The sequence below is a fragment of the Ambystoma mexicanum genome, chromosome 2p (genome assembly GCF_040938575.1).
Source record: "Ambystoma mexicanum isolate Mex_15411 chromosome 2p, UKY_AmexF1_1, whole genome shotgun sequence".
NCBI lineage: Eukaryota > Metazoa > Chordata > Amphibia > Caudata > Ambystomatidae > Ambystoma > Ambystoma mexicanum.
The window spans coordinates 591,233,943-591,252,380 of NC_090923.1; the positions used below are offsets into that span (position 1 = coordinate 591,233,943).

General features: G+C 47.7%; 1 protein-coding gene across 5 annotated transcripts in view; it reads left to right on the plus strand.

Moving 5' to 3' along the window:
* The window catches only part of FANCD2 (FA complementation group D2), a 2,923,540-nt gene that overhangs the window by 2,650,927 nt on the left and 254,175 nt on the right, over nt 1-18,438 (plus strand). For all 5 annotated transcript variants that reach the window (XM_069644087.1, XM_069644091.1, XM_069644090.1 and 2 more), the window contains one exon: nt 17,448-17,522. In XM_069644087.1, the coding sequence (XP_069500188.1) occupies nt 17,448-17,522 (75 nt within the window). The remainder of the gene's footprint in view (nt 1-17,447; nt 17,523-18,438) is intronic.

Sequence of the window (18,438 nt, forward strand, 5' to 3'; positions counted from 1 at the left end):
CTCAAAGACAACCCTGTGTCACTGCACTGAAGGTGCTGTGTAACACACACAAAACGTGGTGCACATGGAGTAGGTGAGGCTCCAGTGCCCAAGATCACGCAAACAGTGAAAATACACACAGCAAAACACATGTAAGAGTGGGAAAAAGGCTCACACTCTTACCAGGTGAAAAGAAAAATCCTAGAAATCCAGCAAAGCTGCTGGGGCACTCAGTAGGTAAGGGAAATTAACCATTTATGAGAATTCTCCCTAACAGGCGCTATGTGCCTTATGGCAGGAAGGCGCAGCTACCGCAGGCCAGGCAAGGGCAGAAGCGACACCCCAGGAGGGGGGCCTCCATGAGGTATTTCCTGGTACCCAAAAAGGGTTGAGGTCTCTGTCCCATTTTGGACCTCAGGTCCTTGAACACGTTTCTGAGGCAGGACAAATTCAAAATGGTGACGTTGAGAGACATTCTCCACACTCTCGAATTGCAGGACTGGCTGGTGTCTATAAATCTTCAGGACGCTTATTCCCATGTGTCGAGTTATCAAAAGCACATGAAGTGCCTGAAGTTCCTCATAGAGGACAAGCACTATAGTTCAAGGTGCTTCCCTTTGGGTTGACCTCAGCTCCAAGGGTCTTCACCAAGCTCATGGCAGTAGTCGCGGCCCACCTGAGGAGATCCGAAGTCCATGCGTTCTCGACTAGCTGATTCGAGGGAAGTCAGCGGAGCAGGTTTTGTCTAGCCTAGAGGACACCTGCTCACTACTCCACAGGCTGGGCTTCTCCCTGAACTTGAAGAAGTTCCATGTAATGCCGGCCCAGAGGCTCCAGTTCATCAGAGCAGTCCTAAACACTCTGGTGGGGAAGGAACCCCACCCCCCCCAGGAGAGAGTCAATGGCATCCCGCAGATTGTTAATCAGTTCCGGAACCACGCTGCCTTACCAGCAGCATCCTTCCTCCACCTTTTAGGCCTCATGGCCTCCTGTATCTTTCTAGTGCCAGAGGCTAGGTTGCACATGAGATCTCATCAGTGGCTCCTGTGGGGCCAATGATCGCAGTACCTCAGAGCCCTCTCGCACTCCCTCAAGGTATCCAGAGCAGTAGTCGACGACCTTGGTTGGTGGGACGACAACAACAACCGCATGGCGGGGGATCCCTTCTGGCCTCTGTGGCCCCAGGCCCCAGTGGTACCGGAATGCATCTTTGAAGGGAGGGGGCACTCACTGCAGGGACCTGCAGGTGAACGGCCTCTGGTCATCGATGGAAGCTAGGTGGCATATCAACAGGCTGGAGTTGCGAGCTCCGTCTCTGGAGGTTAAGCATGTTCTGATTGTGATGGACAATACGGTGGCCATGCACTACCTAAACAAGCAAGGTGGCATGTGCTCCCTCCATCTCTGCAGAGAGGTAATGCAGCTGTTGTTCTGGTTGTTGGAGAACCGGATCTCGCTCTCTGCAGTCCATCTGGTGGGGCCAGAGAACAGAACACCTCGCAGGTGTGGGTAGGAGGAAGGTCAAGGGAGGCCGGCCAGAGAGTGACAGTAAAGGAGTGTGAAGGTGTGCCGATGAGGAGGATCTCACTCTTGCTGGCATTCAGGCAGAGATCCTAGATCAGTGATGCCCAGGGTGTCACAGAGATGGTTGAGCAGGATGGTGTGGTTGACTGTGTCAAAGGCAGAAAAGAGATTGAGTAGGATGAGGACAGAGGGAATGTTAAAGTCAAGGTTGGAGAGCAAATCTTCACAGATGTTCAGTAGAGAAGTTTCTGTGCTTCTGGCAGCTCTAAAGCCAGACTGATGGTTGTGGAGACAGCCAACAGAATCAGAGTGGGGGTTAAGCTGAGAGATGGCCAGCTTTTCCAGGAGTTTGCCCAGAAAAGGAGTAATGGAAATTGGCGATAGTTAGCCGGGCAACGAAGGATCAGCTGTGGGTTTCTTGATGAGAGGATGCATGTTAGGCAGAATCCTGTGCAGTACCCTTAGGGACCATTACACAGGATTAAGACTACAAGTGGTAATACAATTTCACCTTTGGTACAAGCCTGTACTACACAGAATATGTGGAAGAAGTGGCTGAGCAGCCAGACTTATCTCAAGAGCAAATGAGCAGTAGTAGAGATTACACAAAGGACTACAATTACTGTGACTCAAGCAAACACTGACTCAAGGTTTCTGGTTAAAAAGTAAAAGTACATTTATTTTTAGACCATCTGTTCACAAAACACTTCACTTCTATTAAATTAAAACCACACTTTAAATACACTACACACAACCAATTCCCCTTGTGCAGAACAATTCAAGCTAAGTACCTTTGGATTTGACAGACCGGTGTTGTGAAACAAAGACGTTGCCGGGGGTTGTTACGCAATCACTTTTTGACAGTAATGACAGTTCGGTCTTACGAAAGAAAAACGTACCCGTGAGAAGAAAGTCATAGTCAAACACACTTAGCACATGAATTAACACAAGAGAATTGGGGATAAAAATCATAGGCAATACTTTTGTCAAGGCAGATAGAATCAAGAGACACTTTCTAAAACGTAGATAAAAGTCGATGGGCCTGCGCCAGTGTCAAGTGGGACAGGGCCCTGTTGTCGAGCACAAGAGTAGAATAGTTCACGATTCGAGATTGCCAGGAGTACCTAGATATTGTCAAAAGGGAAGCAAAAGTTATAAGAGGGAAGGAAGACAAGGGCAAGCCTTGGGTGAGGAGAAAGGGTTCACCCCAATTCCTCGAAGCTGGACACAGTACCTTATTCATATGAAGAAAAGACTCACGGTTCCTGAAGCTTCAGTCGTGGGGCCAAGGAGGACAATTTCTGGTGCGATCTGCACTACCCAGGGATGAAGCAGCAGCAGCGAAGCAACGGTGAATAAAAGGTGCGCTCCTTTAAAACAGGAGAGGCTCTTCAGATGGCTATCCGGACCACTACAGCTGTGTGCAGCGATTTCGACCAAGAAGAGGATCCTCTGGCTGTGGAAGGTGAGCTGGTTGATCCCACCAGGCTCAAGGGAAGAAGACTCCGGACTGGATCTTCTCTTGTCGTTGAAGGGTAGATAGCTCAGGACTGCAGCAGAGCTTCACCGGGACTCGGGAGTTGCAGCAGCCGTCTTCTTCTCCGCTTCTCTTCAGTTCTTTGCAGTTCCAGTGTCGACTCTTACTTCCAGCCCAAGAGTCCTGCCTTTTTTGCCAAAATCGCCCATTCACAAAGCCTGCCTGTCAATCACTCAGCAGGGGGGTTGTCCGGCCCGGACCACCACCTCAGCCAATCGACACAAAGTGCAACTTGGGTCTACAAGGAGTCCCTGTGCAGGGGGTGACTAAACCCTTCCCTCACATTCAGCCCACCTAAACACCCAGGCGCCAAAGAAGGGCTTCTGGACAGAAGCCCGCCAAAGGTCAGCGAACAAAGAAGGCAAGCCTGGTTTGCCACGCAAAGTAAAACACAAGAAGGACTTTAACAAAATGAAATGGCAATAAAACCCAACCAGAGCCAAAATAAAAAGTATTTGGTCAAGCGGGTTTAAGTTTGAGGCTAATACAATAGCATAAAACAGTACCACGTTAATATAGTATAATCGCGGTAGAAAATATAGGGTAGATACCACTGCCACCAGCCAAGTCTTATGTTAAAGAGAATTTTCTTCTAAGGCTAATTTCCCTTACCTATAGAGTGCCCCAGCAGCTTTGCTGGATTTTAAGTGTTTATTTTTCTCTCCTGCTAAGAGTGATACTCTTTTTCCTACTCTTAGACATATTGCTGATGCGTGTTTTAGGCTATCATTTGTGCTCATGGTCTATGGGATTTTTCTCACCCTCATAGGTATCATCTTTTTACATGTGTGTTGCACAGCACCCTCAGTGCAGTAAAACAGGGGTGTCCTAGTGACCCCCAAACATAGACTCCATACCCTGGGACTGACTACTGTCTCCCAGGGCATGTAAAGTCCCCATTGACTTTAATAGCCAATAGTTATGAACAAAGCCAGTGCAACCCATCTTACTATGGAAGTACTGGAAAGGGTTAATAGTTTTTCCCTGGTGTTCATTTTCGAGGGGGTACCGTCCAGTCCATCTGTCCAAAGTTTCTGGCTGGTGGCAGTGGTTACTACCGTAAATCTTCGACCGCGAATATTTCCCTATGGGATTTTCCCATTGTTCGAGGCTACCACTTTTAGTGACAGCCTCTAACATACCGCCGGTTTATTTTAATATTAACTTTACTCCGGTAGGTTTTTATTGCCAGATCTTTGATAATATTTCTTTCTCGTTTCTTTCTCTGAAATCCTAACCCAGGTCGGGGATCCTTTGTTCGCCCTTTTTGTGGGCTTCTGCACAGAAGCCCTCCTTTCGGCGCCACTAAGTCTGGGGTAGACAGGATGAGTGGGAGGGGGAATAGGCACCCTGGACATGGTTACCTAAGTAACCCAAGTCGCACTCTGGCCTGATAGGCTGGGGGGCTTTCCCGCCAGGATAGCCACCCCACTGTGTGAGTGACAGCTAAACTGTATGAATGGGGGGTTTTCTGCATAAAAGCAGGGCTCTGAGGACTGGAGGACAAGACGTCGCCACTGGAACTAGGAAACCCGAAGAGGAGATAAGCTGAAGACATCTGCAATGACTGAACCACCGGTGAAGCCCTGCTGCAGATCCTCACCACTTTTCTCCAACGACTCTAGAAGATCTTCACCTGCAAGAGTCTTCTTCCCTTGAGCTGGTGGGGCCAACCAGTTCACCAATCGCCTTCCAGGACCTGCCTTGGTCGAATCGCGAGTGCCCAGCACTAGGAGACCGGATAGCCAGGCACCCGTCCACCACGACCGCGATTTAAAGGAGCGTACCTTTTATTTAGTTTTGGCATCACCGAGGCTGGCTTCATCCCTGGCCAGTGCAGTAACTCAAACCTTCCTCCACAATGAGAGCCTCCCTTCCTCTGCTGGATCTCCCGAACTGCAGGAACAACCGCCACCGCAGGAGCCTCTTCCACTTTCAAGGTACATTGTTCTGCCAGGCCTCCCGTTTCGTTTGGTACTGCTAAAGGTGTTTTAAATCCATTACTTACCTTCTGGGCTGGCCGCCCCTTCCGTCTAACATTATCTTTTTATCTTCTGCAACCGCGTTTTCAAATCGTTAAACAAAGACTTGACTGCAGCTACTAGAACCGTTTGACCCTGAGCACTTGCCTTGTACCATTGACTCTGGCACAGGCCTCTGGACTCTGGCTAAATCTGTTACAACTGCCTTCTCTAGATTTCTTTTCACTAAGAAATGTGTTGTGCACCTAAACTCTTATAAGCACCTTTCCTTCCCCTTTCTATATTGTTGAAGTGCCATTTTGCTCGTTTTTCACCAAAGTATTGCTTATACTAAAGTATTGCCTTGCCTAACTTGTTCACAATCCAATTGGGAAGTATTGCTGGTGTGTTTAGGAGTCTAACCCTGTATGACAAGTCCTTTCCCTCCCTCTGAAGAAATTGTTAGAGTGCCATTTCTGCTTGGTTTACACTGTGCTGTTTTGCTCAGTTTTCACTCTTGCTCAGACTTGTCTACAATTTAAATAGGGAGTTGTGTATACTTTTCTTGACTGTTTTAACTTGCTTTAATGATAGTGATTTGTGTGTGAATTTAAGAGTGTGTAAAATAAATATATATATTCTTTTTGATACAAAACATTGGTCAGTGTTTCCTTGTTCCATAGTACTGTAGTCCGATTGTGTAAACCCTGAATACTGCTCATCTCCCTCTTGAGATAAGTCTGTCTGCTCAGCCACAGCTACCAACTAAATTGTTGTGGTACAGACTGATACCAAAGGGGATTTATTGCATATACCTGTAGTCTTAATCTTCTGTAGTGCTCCCTAAGGGAACTGCATAGGATTCTGCCTAACATCTTAGTGTTAAGAGAGCAAAATAAAGCTCAGAGAGGCACAGACAAAAAGGGATAGGAACTAACCCTTTTCAATACTCCATGTAAGATGGGGTGTATTGGGTCTGCAGTTTAAATGACTACATAAAGTAGATGGCAACTTTACCAATTTCTGGGGGACAGTAGTCGGCCCCAGAAAAATGGAGTCAGTGGGAAGTCTCAAAGACAACCCTGTGTCACTGCACTGAGGGTGCTGTATAACACACACAAAAAGTGGGGCTCATGGAGTCACACAAACAGTAGAAATAGACATGACAAAACACATGTAGGAGTGGGAAAAAGGCTCATACTCTTAACAGGTGGAAAAAATACACTTCAGAAATCCAGTAAAGCTGCTGAGGGACTCACTAGGTGAGGGAAATTAACCATAAATGAGAATTCTCCCTAACAATTCACAAGAGAGTGCTTCAGAAGGGAGGGGAAGACTCTTGAAGCAAAGGAGAGGTTGCAGAAATCAGCCAGGGCCAGGAGCAAGGGTGTCAATGTGGTCCTTTATGGATTTAGAAGAACAGGGATGAACCTGTTTTGACGAGATTTTCATAGATAGAACTTGTCTAGCGACCTTGTTGAGGGAGAAAAAAGGGAAAGGAGGAGAATGGGGGTGGGAGTGGCTGAAGGATGGTCAGAGTTCACAGGAGGAGGAGGAGAGGAGGGGGGAGGTGGGGAGAGGGTGGACAGGATGTGCTGGGTTTTTTGTGAGAGGAAAGGGTTGTGCAAAGGGCCTGTGAGTCAACAGGAGGGGTAGAGACTGCAGCAGGGTTGGCCCGCTCCTTGCAGATTTTAAAGAGTTCGGCCGAGTTGAATCATCCTTTCTTCATTCCCATCTGCTCGATCATCTTGCGGTCATCCCTGGCTGCTGCTGGCCCCCTTGTGAAGGTAGGTGCACTGTGAGTCCTGCTGCACCTCCAGCGGTAATAAAGAAGTAATTTGCAACAAGTAAGGAAATATTTTGAAAAATGGTTGGAAATTACTTTATTTACCACGCATGGAGACCGCGCTTGCTGGCAGTCTTTTCTACCACTTCAAGCTGCCTGTTTCCTGAAAAGCTTCGTGGTTTTACTATTTGGTGCCTACTTTCCTGAATTTGCCTATGGCACTAGCAAGATGGCTGCCATCTGTTTCCTCATTTCTTAGGCAGTGTGCTTGAGCTGCCTTCTCTCTCCCCTGCACTCTGATTGGTTGCAAGTGCTTCTTAACAACCAACTGGGGACCGGTAGGCTTTAGCAGGCCTCCCTCACCAAAGGCCCACACCTAATGCCCCTGTCTGCTCCCAGGACGCTACTTGGGGTCCTTCCTGCACCCTGGTACAAGACCTTTCAATAATGTTGCCATCTCACACTGCTAAGAAGTATGGACTGCCTTGACATTCTCAACTCTGTTAACATGGGTTAGTTCCCTCCTTTCTGGTTGTACTCTTTTTGGACATTCACTCTCCCTCTCTACTTGTTTATCCCATGATCACACTCTGCATTGCATTGCGTTGTGCTTTTTACCCTTTGCTTGCCTCTGAATCCAATTGTAAATTCACTTCTTGCTGTTTTTGCTTTTGGTTTAAAAGTCGAATCTTGCTGTTTTTGCTTTTGGGTAAAAGTCAAATCTTGCTGTGTTTGCTTTTGGTTTAAAAGTCGAATCTCTCTGTACTCTGCTAACTTGCTCTACACTCTGCTTGTGTTGCAGAGTAATCTGTTGCTTCTCTGTAACTTGCTGGCCCAGTGACTTCACCAGTCTCCTTGTTCCACTCCTACCTGCCTTTCCCCATCCCTCCTTCTCCCGCTACCACTGCCATGGCACTTTCTGTTTCTCCTATCTTTTCCAGCTGCTTCTCCATTGACTATCCTTCCCTTCTCATTAAGTCTGGTAGAAAGAGGTTCAAAAAGGATATCTTGGTCTCCCTATTGCCGACACTTATTCCAGTGCTTCCGCCAGACATACACTGACCGACATCCTCTTTGTTGTTCTTTCACCAGATCTATGCACTCTTCATATGATCTCTGTGCTCTGTCCTGTCTCCTCCTCTCCCCTTAATGATGGCACCCGATGGGAAGCTCTCATGGCTTCCTTCGGCTCCTTTAAAGTCTTCATTAATGTCTACCTTAATGGCACCGGCTTGGTTCAAGGCCCTCAGGCCAATCTCCTCCTTTTTGACAGGCGCTTCCCTCGCCTCATCAATTTCCTTTCATCTCCTGCTGTCTGCCCTTGGCTACCTTGCCCTCTCTTCCGTCCTCCTCTGACCCACCTCGGGCTCCTTCACCTCCGCAGGGCGTACCTCTGATTTGTACCCCTCCCCGGAAGGTCTTTAAGGCTGGCAACCTCCTTCTTCTAGCCACTCTCGCTCTGCTGTCAAACACTCCTCTGACATCTGCCACCTGCTGGAAGAACTTGACCTTGATGTCCTCACTCTTACTGAGACATGGTTCAAGACCAGCTCTGTCACGAGCTTTGACACTCTCCTCCCTGATGGCTACAATATCCTCTCTGCACCCAGATCCACCTGGTCCAGCGGGGGTGTAGCCCTCATTTTTCCTGAGTGGATCCCTACCTCTTTCATTCCAACGCAGACACTCTCCACTTTTGAATGCTTTGTCTGCAGGGGCTCTCTCCTAGCCACTCTCTTACTGGCTAATATCTACCGGCCACCTGGTCAGATCACCTCTTTTCTCTCTGAGAACGAACCTCTCCTCCTCCCCCCTGGCCTCAGCCTCTCAACTCCCCCTTCTTGGTGACCTCAATATGCATCTTGACACTCCTTGTTCCTCCTCTGTACTCTTCCGTGACCTCTTTGACTCCCTCTCCTTTTCTATCCTCCCCGACTCACTCTACAGGGCATATACTTGATGTCATGATCTCCTCTGACCACTCCTCTCTCCTGGAACATTCCCTCCTTCCTCTCATATCTCCCTCTCTGCCCCTCAGGCCAAGTCTACCTCAACACTGCAACCTACCTTCTCGGACATCCGGCCCATGAAGTGTTTGTCACTGGAGGCTTTCGCCGCCACCTTCTCTCCCCTCCCCCTACCCCCCAATCCCTGGCTGACTTGCATCCTGTCACAGCCCTATCCATACTCTACTCTTCTATTTCCGATACTCTTGATGCTCTTGACCCTGTCATGAGGATCCGTTTGAAGCACAAAGCCAAGTGCAATTCTTGGTATGACTTTCAGCAATGCAACAGTTCATCCAAGGTGATGGAGTTAACACTTCTTTTCAACGCAGCTCTTTACCACAACCACAGTACTTTAAATCATCATCTTCTTTCCTGGTATACCCGCCTGCCAGGACTAACTACTATTGGTCCCTTTCCTGGTTCACTCGCCTGCCAGGATTAAACTCTTACTACTACAATTGTACTCTGTCACACGACGAGTAAGGAGGCTTGAACAACATCTGCTTCTCTTTATAGTCTCTTGACAAAGTAGGTTATAGTTCTTCCCAATTTGATATTCCATAAAAGGGAAGTTGATCCCCTGCTATCTCGCTTATTATTTTACTTCCTTTTGGCTGTAGGCAATGCAGGTTCCAGTTCTCTTACCCTTGATCTCGCATGTAAGTAGAGCTTTGCTTCTTCAGCCTTTGTTTTATGCTTAACCAACCTCTTGGCTGCTGGCAACGTGGATTACAGTTATCTCCTAATTGGTGTCCTTTATTAGGAAAGTTGCGCCTAGTCTGCCTTGGTATCATTCTTCTGCGGCTTTGGTAATTCGTGTTACAATGATCTCCCAACTGGTATCCCTTGTTAGAAGAGTTTTGCCCAGTTTGCCTTGTTTCATCTGCTCAGTATTCAAAATCATATTCACCTAGCAGTCTATTTCAGAGCACCCTGTGTCACCTTCTTGAGGCCAACTCACTGGTATGCCTTGATGTCTTCTGGCTCGCGGGTGCTGTTGCAGTGCTCTTCGGGTCGCTCTCCTCTTCTGCCAGCTCCGGTCTGACTGCCAGAATGCATGCATTCCTTCAGGTGAGCTCCGGCAGCTCTGTAAGGTCTCCGGTTCTTTACCGGATTGGTTCACAGCGTGTCGGGTGCGCTTCTCCCACACAGTGTAGCTTTCCGAAGAGCTGTTTCCAGCTGTGCATTCTCTACACGTCCATGCTTCCTCTGCTTCCTCATCGTCTCCTCTGCACGTAGTCCTGCTACTGCCACTACTACACCATCGGCTTCTCCTTCCTTTCTCTTCCCCTGCACCTGAAACTCATTTATACATTGAAAGTCCCTGCTCAGGTGCTTTCTGCCAAAACAACTAGACCGCTCATTATACTTCATCAACTATAAGTACCGCTTCCTCGTCCCAGTACCACAACCATTATGGGACTTGAAGTCCATAATGTTTTAGTTCTTTTTATGATTGGTTAACTTAAACTGATATGTTAACTGAGAGTTGTCAAGTTTAGGGGAATCTCATCCTCCGAATAGGATGAATACTGCGTGTCCCCTAGCAGATTCACCACTTCCCCTTGACAGCCGTCTCCTCCCATATGATCCTCCCTCATGTTACCAGCCCCAGGGTTAGGATCAGGTAGCAGCTACCTTCCCCTGGCCACATGGGTGGAGACTTTAGTCTAGAGATTAGTGATGACTCTGCAAGTGTCATCACACTGTGCTCCACTGTAAAAGGTCAGGTCAAGATACAGAAACAAATGCAAAAGGTTTGGGGCTCCCTAGACTGGAGGAAATGTTGCTTCAAGAGAAATGATTTCTAACACTCACTCAGCCAGAACCTGGCCGCCACCTCTGCCCTGCAGCAGGGAAAACCCTGCCTTGGAAATATGCCCAGCGGCTATATTGGTTTTTCTGCATGTTTGCCAAACATATTACTCTTTTGTCTATGTCCTTATATGTGTGTTCACTAAGGAGAGGAGGTGTGTAGTGCCCCCGGACCAGGAGGGAAAAAAGCTGGATGCTCTGGTGTAAAGGATCATCTATACTGCTGCAAGCACCTTGAAGGCTGCCAATGCCCTGGCCATTTTGTCCCGCTATGATCGTGAACTATGGTATAAACCGTGCCCTATTTTGGACTTCTTACCTGAAGACAAGAAGGTAGAAGCTCTGGCGCTGTTCAATGAGGGGGAAGTGGCATCGGACCATGCCATCACAGTGGCGATGGACACTGCGGAAGCCGGGTTCTGTCAAATGGGCAACGGAGTGTCTCTTCGTCGACAGGGTTGGAGATGCCATTTGATGGCGAGAGCCTATTTGGCAAGAATGTCAATGAGTCTCCACAAATTATCAAGACAGACACAGAGACGGCACATTCACTGGGCCTGCAGCAATGTCGTTCGTTGCCCTTTCGTTCCTCGAGAGGAAAGCTCGGCAGGTCCTCCCAACGGATATACCACCCCTTATCGGCAGCCTTTCCGCTCCACGACTCAAGAGGCCTACAGAGGTTGCTAACAGGCATATGGCAGCAGAGGACAGTGTCGGCACTTAACGCAGGCCAGAGTTCTGACCACGAAACGGGCCTGAACCGGCTGTAGACTCGGTCCCCCACTTGTGCACCGCAGTGGGAGGCAGCTGGTGAGGTTCGTCAGCGTGTGGAAGACCATCACCACCGACACATGGGTGCTGGATGCTCTCAAACAGGGACACACCTTGGAGTTTCAACGCATGTGTACCCGTATTCCCCCTGTGCCTCGACAAGAACAGCACGTGGCACAGTTGCTCCACACCATGTTAAAGAAGAGGTTGATGGAGCTTGTCCCCCAGCGGGCTCCGGGGCTCTGGAGTGGACTACAGATACTTTCTGGTCCAAAAAAAAAAAAGTCAGGAGGGTGGAATACCGATCCTGGACCTGAGCCGCCTCAACAAGTTCTTGAAGTCGCACAAATTCAGAATGGACATGTTGCAGCACGTGCTTGGCCAACTCAAGGAAGGTGACTTCCTGGCAACTCTGGATCTGGATGACGCCTACTTCCATGTCCCCATCCACCAGAAGCACTGCAAGTTCCTGCGGTTTGTGGTCCAGGGCCGACACTATCAGTTCAAGGTGCTCCCCTTCGGCCTGAAATCAGCCGCAAGGGTCTTTACAAAGTGCTTGCTCCTATGGTAGCGCATCGAGGGCATCTGCGCCTACCCTTACCTGGACAATTGGCTTGTCCGATCTCGCTCCCACGCTCTGGCGAGCCAGTACACAGGAAGGACCTTGCGTCTAATGACGGATCTGGGATTCTCCAAACATTATCCGAAGTCTTGTTTGGAGCCATCGCAGAAAGCTCTGTTTCTGGGAGCCCGACTCCACAGAGTAACTTGTCTGGAATCTCCCTCAGAAGAGAGGGTGATAGCCATCCTAGGGAAGGAGCAGCGCTTGTCGTCGGCGCGGTAGGCCACTGTGCGAGCTGTCAAGTTGTTGCTGGCCATGATGTCCTCCTGCATAAACCTCATCCTCCTTTGCAGACTATAGATGAAGCCTCTCTGGGAGTTTCTGGATGCAAAGTGGCTGCAAGTCTCGGGATCCTGGACAGACAAGATCTCCCTCAACGAGGAGTTCCGGCGAGCAATACAGTTGTGGGGCGTGTGCTCTCATCTAACACAAGGGGCCCACATTCCAAGTCCCTCCTTACCAGAAGGCAGTCTCCACGGATGCTTCCCTAAAAGGTTGGGGAGCTCACACTGGACAGTTGCACGCCAGAGGCCTCTGGCTGGCAGACGAAAATAAACTTCACATCAACGTTCTGGAGCTTGGTGCCGTCTTCTGAGCCCTCAAGTCCTTCCTGTCATCGCTGAGGGGCAAGGTGGTGAGGATCTTCACGGACAACGCCACCATGTTCTACATCCGGAAGCAGGGTGGGACCCACTCTCTGGCTCTCTCCCAGGAGGCCCAGGATCTGTGGCACTGGGCCATTCGTCAGGACATATTTCTCGTCCCTTTTCACCTGGTGGGCACCAAGAACACCATCACAGATCCGCTCAGCAGGAAGCTGCGTTCTTGCCACGAGTGGGAGCTTCGCCAGGACCAAGTGGATCTTCTATTCCATGAATGGGGTCAGCCCCAGATCGACCTTTTCGTGACGGTGACAAATTAAGTTTCAGAAGTTCACCAGCAGGTTCCCACAGCTGAGGCGCATGGGGGATGCGTTCTCTTTCCAGTGGGAGTGACTTTTCCTATACCCTTTTCCTCCGTTCCCACTCCTGCTACGAGTGATCAACACACGCAAGACAGTGTCATTGCAGGATAATTCTTGTCTCTAGGGCGTGGCCGCAACAAATCTGGGATCCAGACCTGCTATGTCTGTCAGCGGCTCCGTCCATCAGGCTGTCACTACTTTCTGATCTTCTCTCCAGAGATGAAGGGACGATTCTGCACCACGACTCAGCATTGCTGAACCTCAGTGCCTGGCTCCTGCAGCCCAGAATGTGGACATTCTTTACATGCGGGGAGTGTAAGGATATCCTAGCCAAGGCCAGAGACTCTAAAACATTGAAGTGCTACGGCCATAAGTGAAAACATTTCTCCATGTGGTGCGGGCCCAGAAGCACATTGAGAAATGCCTCTGCCTATCACAGTCCCGCAGCTCCTACCATACCTGCTTTCTTGGCCATGGCTGATCTGGCACACCCCTCTATCAAGGTACACCTGGCCGCTATATCCCGTTACACCAGGACCCTGGGTATGCCTTCCCTGTGGTCGCACAGACTCGTCAAGGAGTTCCTCTAAGACCTCTTCAGGACTTTACCGCGGATGAAGGCTCCTGCCCAAGCTTGCAAACTCAATGTGGTCTTGACTAAATTCATGGAGGCGCCCTTTGAGCTGATGCATCAAGCCACGCTCAGGTTTCACTTGTAGAAGATGGATTTCCTCGTTGCGATCACCTCGACCAGGCTGGTCGGCCAGATCCAGGCCCTGTCTTGCAAGCAGCTGTACTTGTCCTTCCACGCTTCAAGGGTGGTACTGCGTACACATCCCACCTTTATGCCGGAGGTGCCATCGGAGTTCGAACTCAACAAGCCTTTGGGTTTCCTGTCTTCTTCCCAAATCCATTGTCGCCAGCGGAGAGGGCCTTGCATTCGCTGGATGTTGCTCATGCCTTCAAGTTTTATGTGGCATGCACAAAGGGGTTTCGGAAGACCTCTCAATTGTTCATCAGTTTTGGACCTATGAATCGTGGGAAGGCCTTGTCGAAGGCTTCCGTCTCCAGATGGCTCTTGGCTGCATCATGCACTGTCATCAGCTGGCTAACAGACCCCTTCCAGGCCGCCTGAGAGCCCTTTCCACCAGAGCCATCGCGACACTGATAGCTTTTCTCTCTGGTGTGCCCCTGCTTGACATTTGCAGGACTGCCAAGTGGAGCTCCACGCACACTTTCATGAGGTTCTACTGCATCGATAGGGATTCCAGGGAGGAGTTACGCAAGCTGTTCACTTGAGGTGAGTATGTTCCAGGGTTGAGTGTTTTTACTTCTGTTGAGCCTTGCCATCTCCTGTGGTTCTGTATGTGTACTTCTGTGGAATCTTTATTCATGAGCATTTGAATCCATGCCAGACCTCATGCTGGAGAAGGAACACGTTACTTACCTGTAACTCCTGTTCTCTAACGTGGGTCTGGCATGGATTCACATGCAAACCCTCCCACCTTCCCCTCTGTGGCTCTTCTTGGTTCATACTGCCATTTTACGTGCTACCAAATCTGAAGATGGCCTCCAGATATGGAGCTTAGGGAGAGGACAGTCATTGGAAGGGGCAGTATGACCCAAAGGACAGTGATTGGTTTAGAGGAGAATTACAGTTTTCAAGCTTAAGTGAAACTGTTTTTCTTTTAATGAGGATTCCTAGCTTGACCACGGGGAATATTCATGAGCATGTTAATCCATTTACTCACCTTGTCTTTTAGCTTTTTCTTTTTGGGAAACTTATCAGTCCATAAGATTATCAGTATGGAGAGATTCTATCTATGGATTTCCTGTATTTTTATAACTGCACACAGCACCATAAAGTGATGTGTGCAGTTTTTAGGATTCTTTTCCTTATAACTTTTCAGGTAGTGGCTTTTTGGTTACATTCATAATGTGTCCAGGATGGGCTGGTGGCAGCAGATATTTGTCTACCGTTTGCACTGTTGCATATTCCGCAATTGCCTACTAAAGGTGGCTCGAGCCCTAAGATGGCCGTGCCAGGCGGTTCTTGTCTGTTCTTTGGCCTTCTTTCTTCCCTCTAAGGTCTGGAATTGCCCTCTATGGGAAGCCCTTTCCTTCTGAAAGGCATTTTGTGTATGAGCCTGGATGTAGGGTCTGGGACTGTCTGGTCCCAGTACACATCCTGGTGCCTGATGTCTGTTGCTGGGCTGATGTAGCCAGTGGGTATCAACTCCTGATTGGATAGCCACTGCCAGTTTCAATGATGCATGTCTTTACCATTGGTGGACCTGGATAAGCTTCCAGTCCACATTTTTGATAAAAGGAGGACTCCTGCAGCCATTCGTCTGATCATTGTTTGAGCCAAGACACTTTTGAAGAAGTGCAGCCCACTGGCAACCCATGAGCAACTCCTGCAGCTTACCTGCTCCAATTCCAGTGATGTCACAGTGAAGCCCACCTGATTTTGAAAAGGTCCTCATCGACACCTGACTTGTGTGAACAACTGCTCATGACCCCCGCAAAGATCTGTGCCTTTGGATGTGTTACTGGACTAATAGGTGGACTCACCAGCTCTCTCCCGGGCTACCTCGCTGCAGCCATTACCGTTGAGTGCAACCGCCGCCTTTCTGAGTTCATCCTTGGAGCCTGTAGGATCTTCAGCGTGTACTACAAGATGCCTGCTCTAGCATTTTCAGCCGTATTGCACCAACAGAAGCCATGCATGGCCTGCTCATTTGTTCACCCATTGAAGATTGCCTTTCACTGCCTGACCGTGATGACTCCTATTGCAATCAGTCTTCTTCACTCTCTGGAGATCGCCAGGGCTGCATAATCCTTAATCTTTTCTTCACCTAGGTGTTCAGCTGGAAGGTGCCTGGAACCGAGATCCAGGTACCTCAACTGACAGAAACTAAATCCAGACGCTGAATGTGACCTCTGCACCCGTGACCCCTGGACCAGGACCAAGCACAGAAGAACATGTCCCCAACAGAATCCAGAACCTCTTCAGTAGTCTCTGGAGAAATCAAAGTCAGAGGGGTAAGTTAACATGTGTTCCTTCACCCCTTGTTCTCCATAGGGTTACGTGGGCGTAAAGTGCTGTCCCTATCTCACTCTTTCCTGACTTTGGTCGGTGGAGGCCTGGTCAAGGATCCATTCCTAGGCCTATCTTAGTGTGAGTTACTTACCTGAACTTTACTTACCTTGTTGAACTTTGTATCATAACCACTGGCATACTCCAAACACATCGTAAATGTTCCTGAATAGTATAACTTTGGAACTGATGGCTTTAAGGCACCAAGACCCCAAACCATCTCAGAGCTGGACTTACTGCGTTTTAGGGAACTGTTTTATGTTTTTTCTACTGAACTTGATGCATCTGGCTACTACCCTGTTTTACACTGGTTATTTAATCAAATGCTTTCTCTCTTCTAATGGTGAATGTGTATATCTTTTTTATAGTAAGTTTGTGACAATAGTTACCTAGAGGTTACATTTCCTTACTGTGTATTTTAAAGGCCTAATAAATCATTGTATATTTCTGTACTGACCTGTCTACCTAGAATTATTTGTTTTCCTGTGTGTGGACTCATTGTAGCCCTAGACCACCGTCACATCTCTCTTGAGTCTAAGATATCTTACCTTGATTGGGTTTGGCTAGGCTTCATTGTCTTGCGTGTTCACCATAATAGGTTGGCCTCCCAAAATCCACTCCCAGGATTGAATTTGGAAATATATTTTAACAGATGTTCATCCCACTGATTGCTCATCGCCCTCCCAAACTGCCCCCTTTGCTGATAGTTGGTTAACCTCATCTGTTCTGCAGTCCCTGAGCAACTGATATCTGTTTGAAAAGGTGGAACTGAGGTCAGGGGATCAGCAGCTCCATATCTACTGGCCCAATGGCACAACCTTCGTGGGGCGCGTAACAGTGTAGAGCAAAGACCTACTGTGCCCCCTGGTGTCAAAGATTTGTTCAACCTCTGTTGCTGATAGAATATCATAGAGGGGGGATTTGGGAGGAACAACGATCAGAAAGAACAATACCAAGAGATAAGTAATTTGTTCTTTCATATTTAATAATAAAATGTCTGCCTCTTTCCATTTTGTCCTGCTAATTATGATGTTTTAGAAGAAGTAGTTTGAAGTGTTTATCTCATTATGGTGCTGATGTGAATGGCTGCTATAAATGTTAACTGTAAACCTACCACATGCCCTTAATATTTTGGCATTTTGCTTTCTTTTCAGCAGCTTGGCATCATTTTCTGGATGCTTCGTATTGCCCTTTTGTAAATGATGATATCAGTGTTCCAGCTAGTGTGTTATACCTGATAATTCCTTGAAAGCAGTTGGAAGTGTTTTAATTTGCAACAATCAATGATTAACTGCACAATAACATTGTCTACTACTACTGTGAGAATAAAAGCATTATATTCTACTTTTTTAGTGTAACTTTTTCTTCCCCACATATAGTATGGCCGCCTTTTTGTGGAGACATTCTTGAAGCTTGGGATGCCGCTTTTGGATCGTAGTTTTAAGAAACACAGGGCAAGTATTCCCAATTTTTTTTCTCTGTTTCACTTTGACGGCTATGTTTATTTACTGCAAATTACATAAGAGGGCTCCCAACAGCTGTAGTAATATTCAAACAATGTCACAGTATAAAACTGTGAATAGATCAGATTTTATTTGTAAAAGTAAATAGATCAAAGAGTTATTGAGGATACATAACTAAAGAAGAGAGAGAGAAGGTTCATTATAATGCCAAGAAACCTTAGATGCTTAATTTTATATTTCCCCTTAGGTAGGGTAAACACATTCATCCTTATAAATTTGAACAGATAAGGGATATTGTATAGGTCAAATGTATTAATGGACTCTAAATACATAGGTTAATATCAAAAAGCATAATAGTCATACAGACACTAAATAAACACCACTAGGAAGAATGAAATGCTCATCGATGTTCACTGTACAGAAATAGGTGTACCTTGACATTATGTGCAACAGAACATCACATAGTCACATGAAACGGATCAAACACATTTTAAAGCAAATAAAACAAAATACACTTTATGATTTGAAGTGCAGGTTCTGTAGGTCGGACTACGTAGGCAGTGATTCCACGCTGGATGCCTACCTATCTAGGCTGACTGTTGAACTCGATTGCAATGCAGGTCTACGTCAAGCAAACTGAATTTGCATTGTTTTAGTGGGGGAATTATGAGGTATCTCCCCTAATGACCAGGAGACGATGGCTGCTAGCCTATCTGTCCATTTGGAAAGACGTTTCGACACCACGTTGTTACTGGGCCCATACCTTCATCAGGACTGTATTCAATTTCTTAGCGGGACCCTGCAGGGAAACATAATCTGAACTTAGAATGTTTCCCAAGCGGTGCATAATATACAATATAGAGAAAGAGAGTTAAAGCAACTAGAATACAAAGTTATACTAACCTCT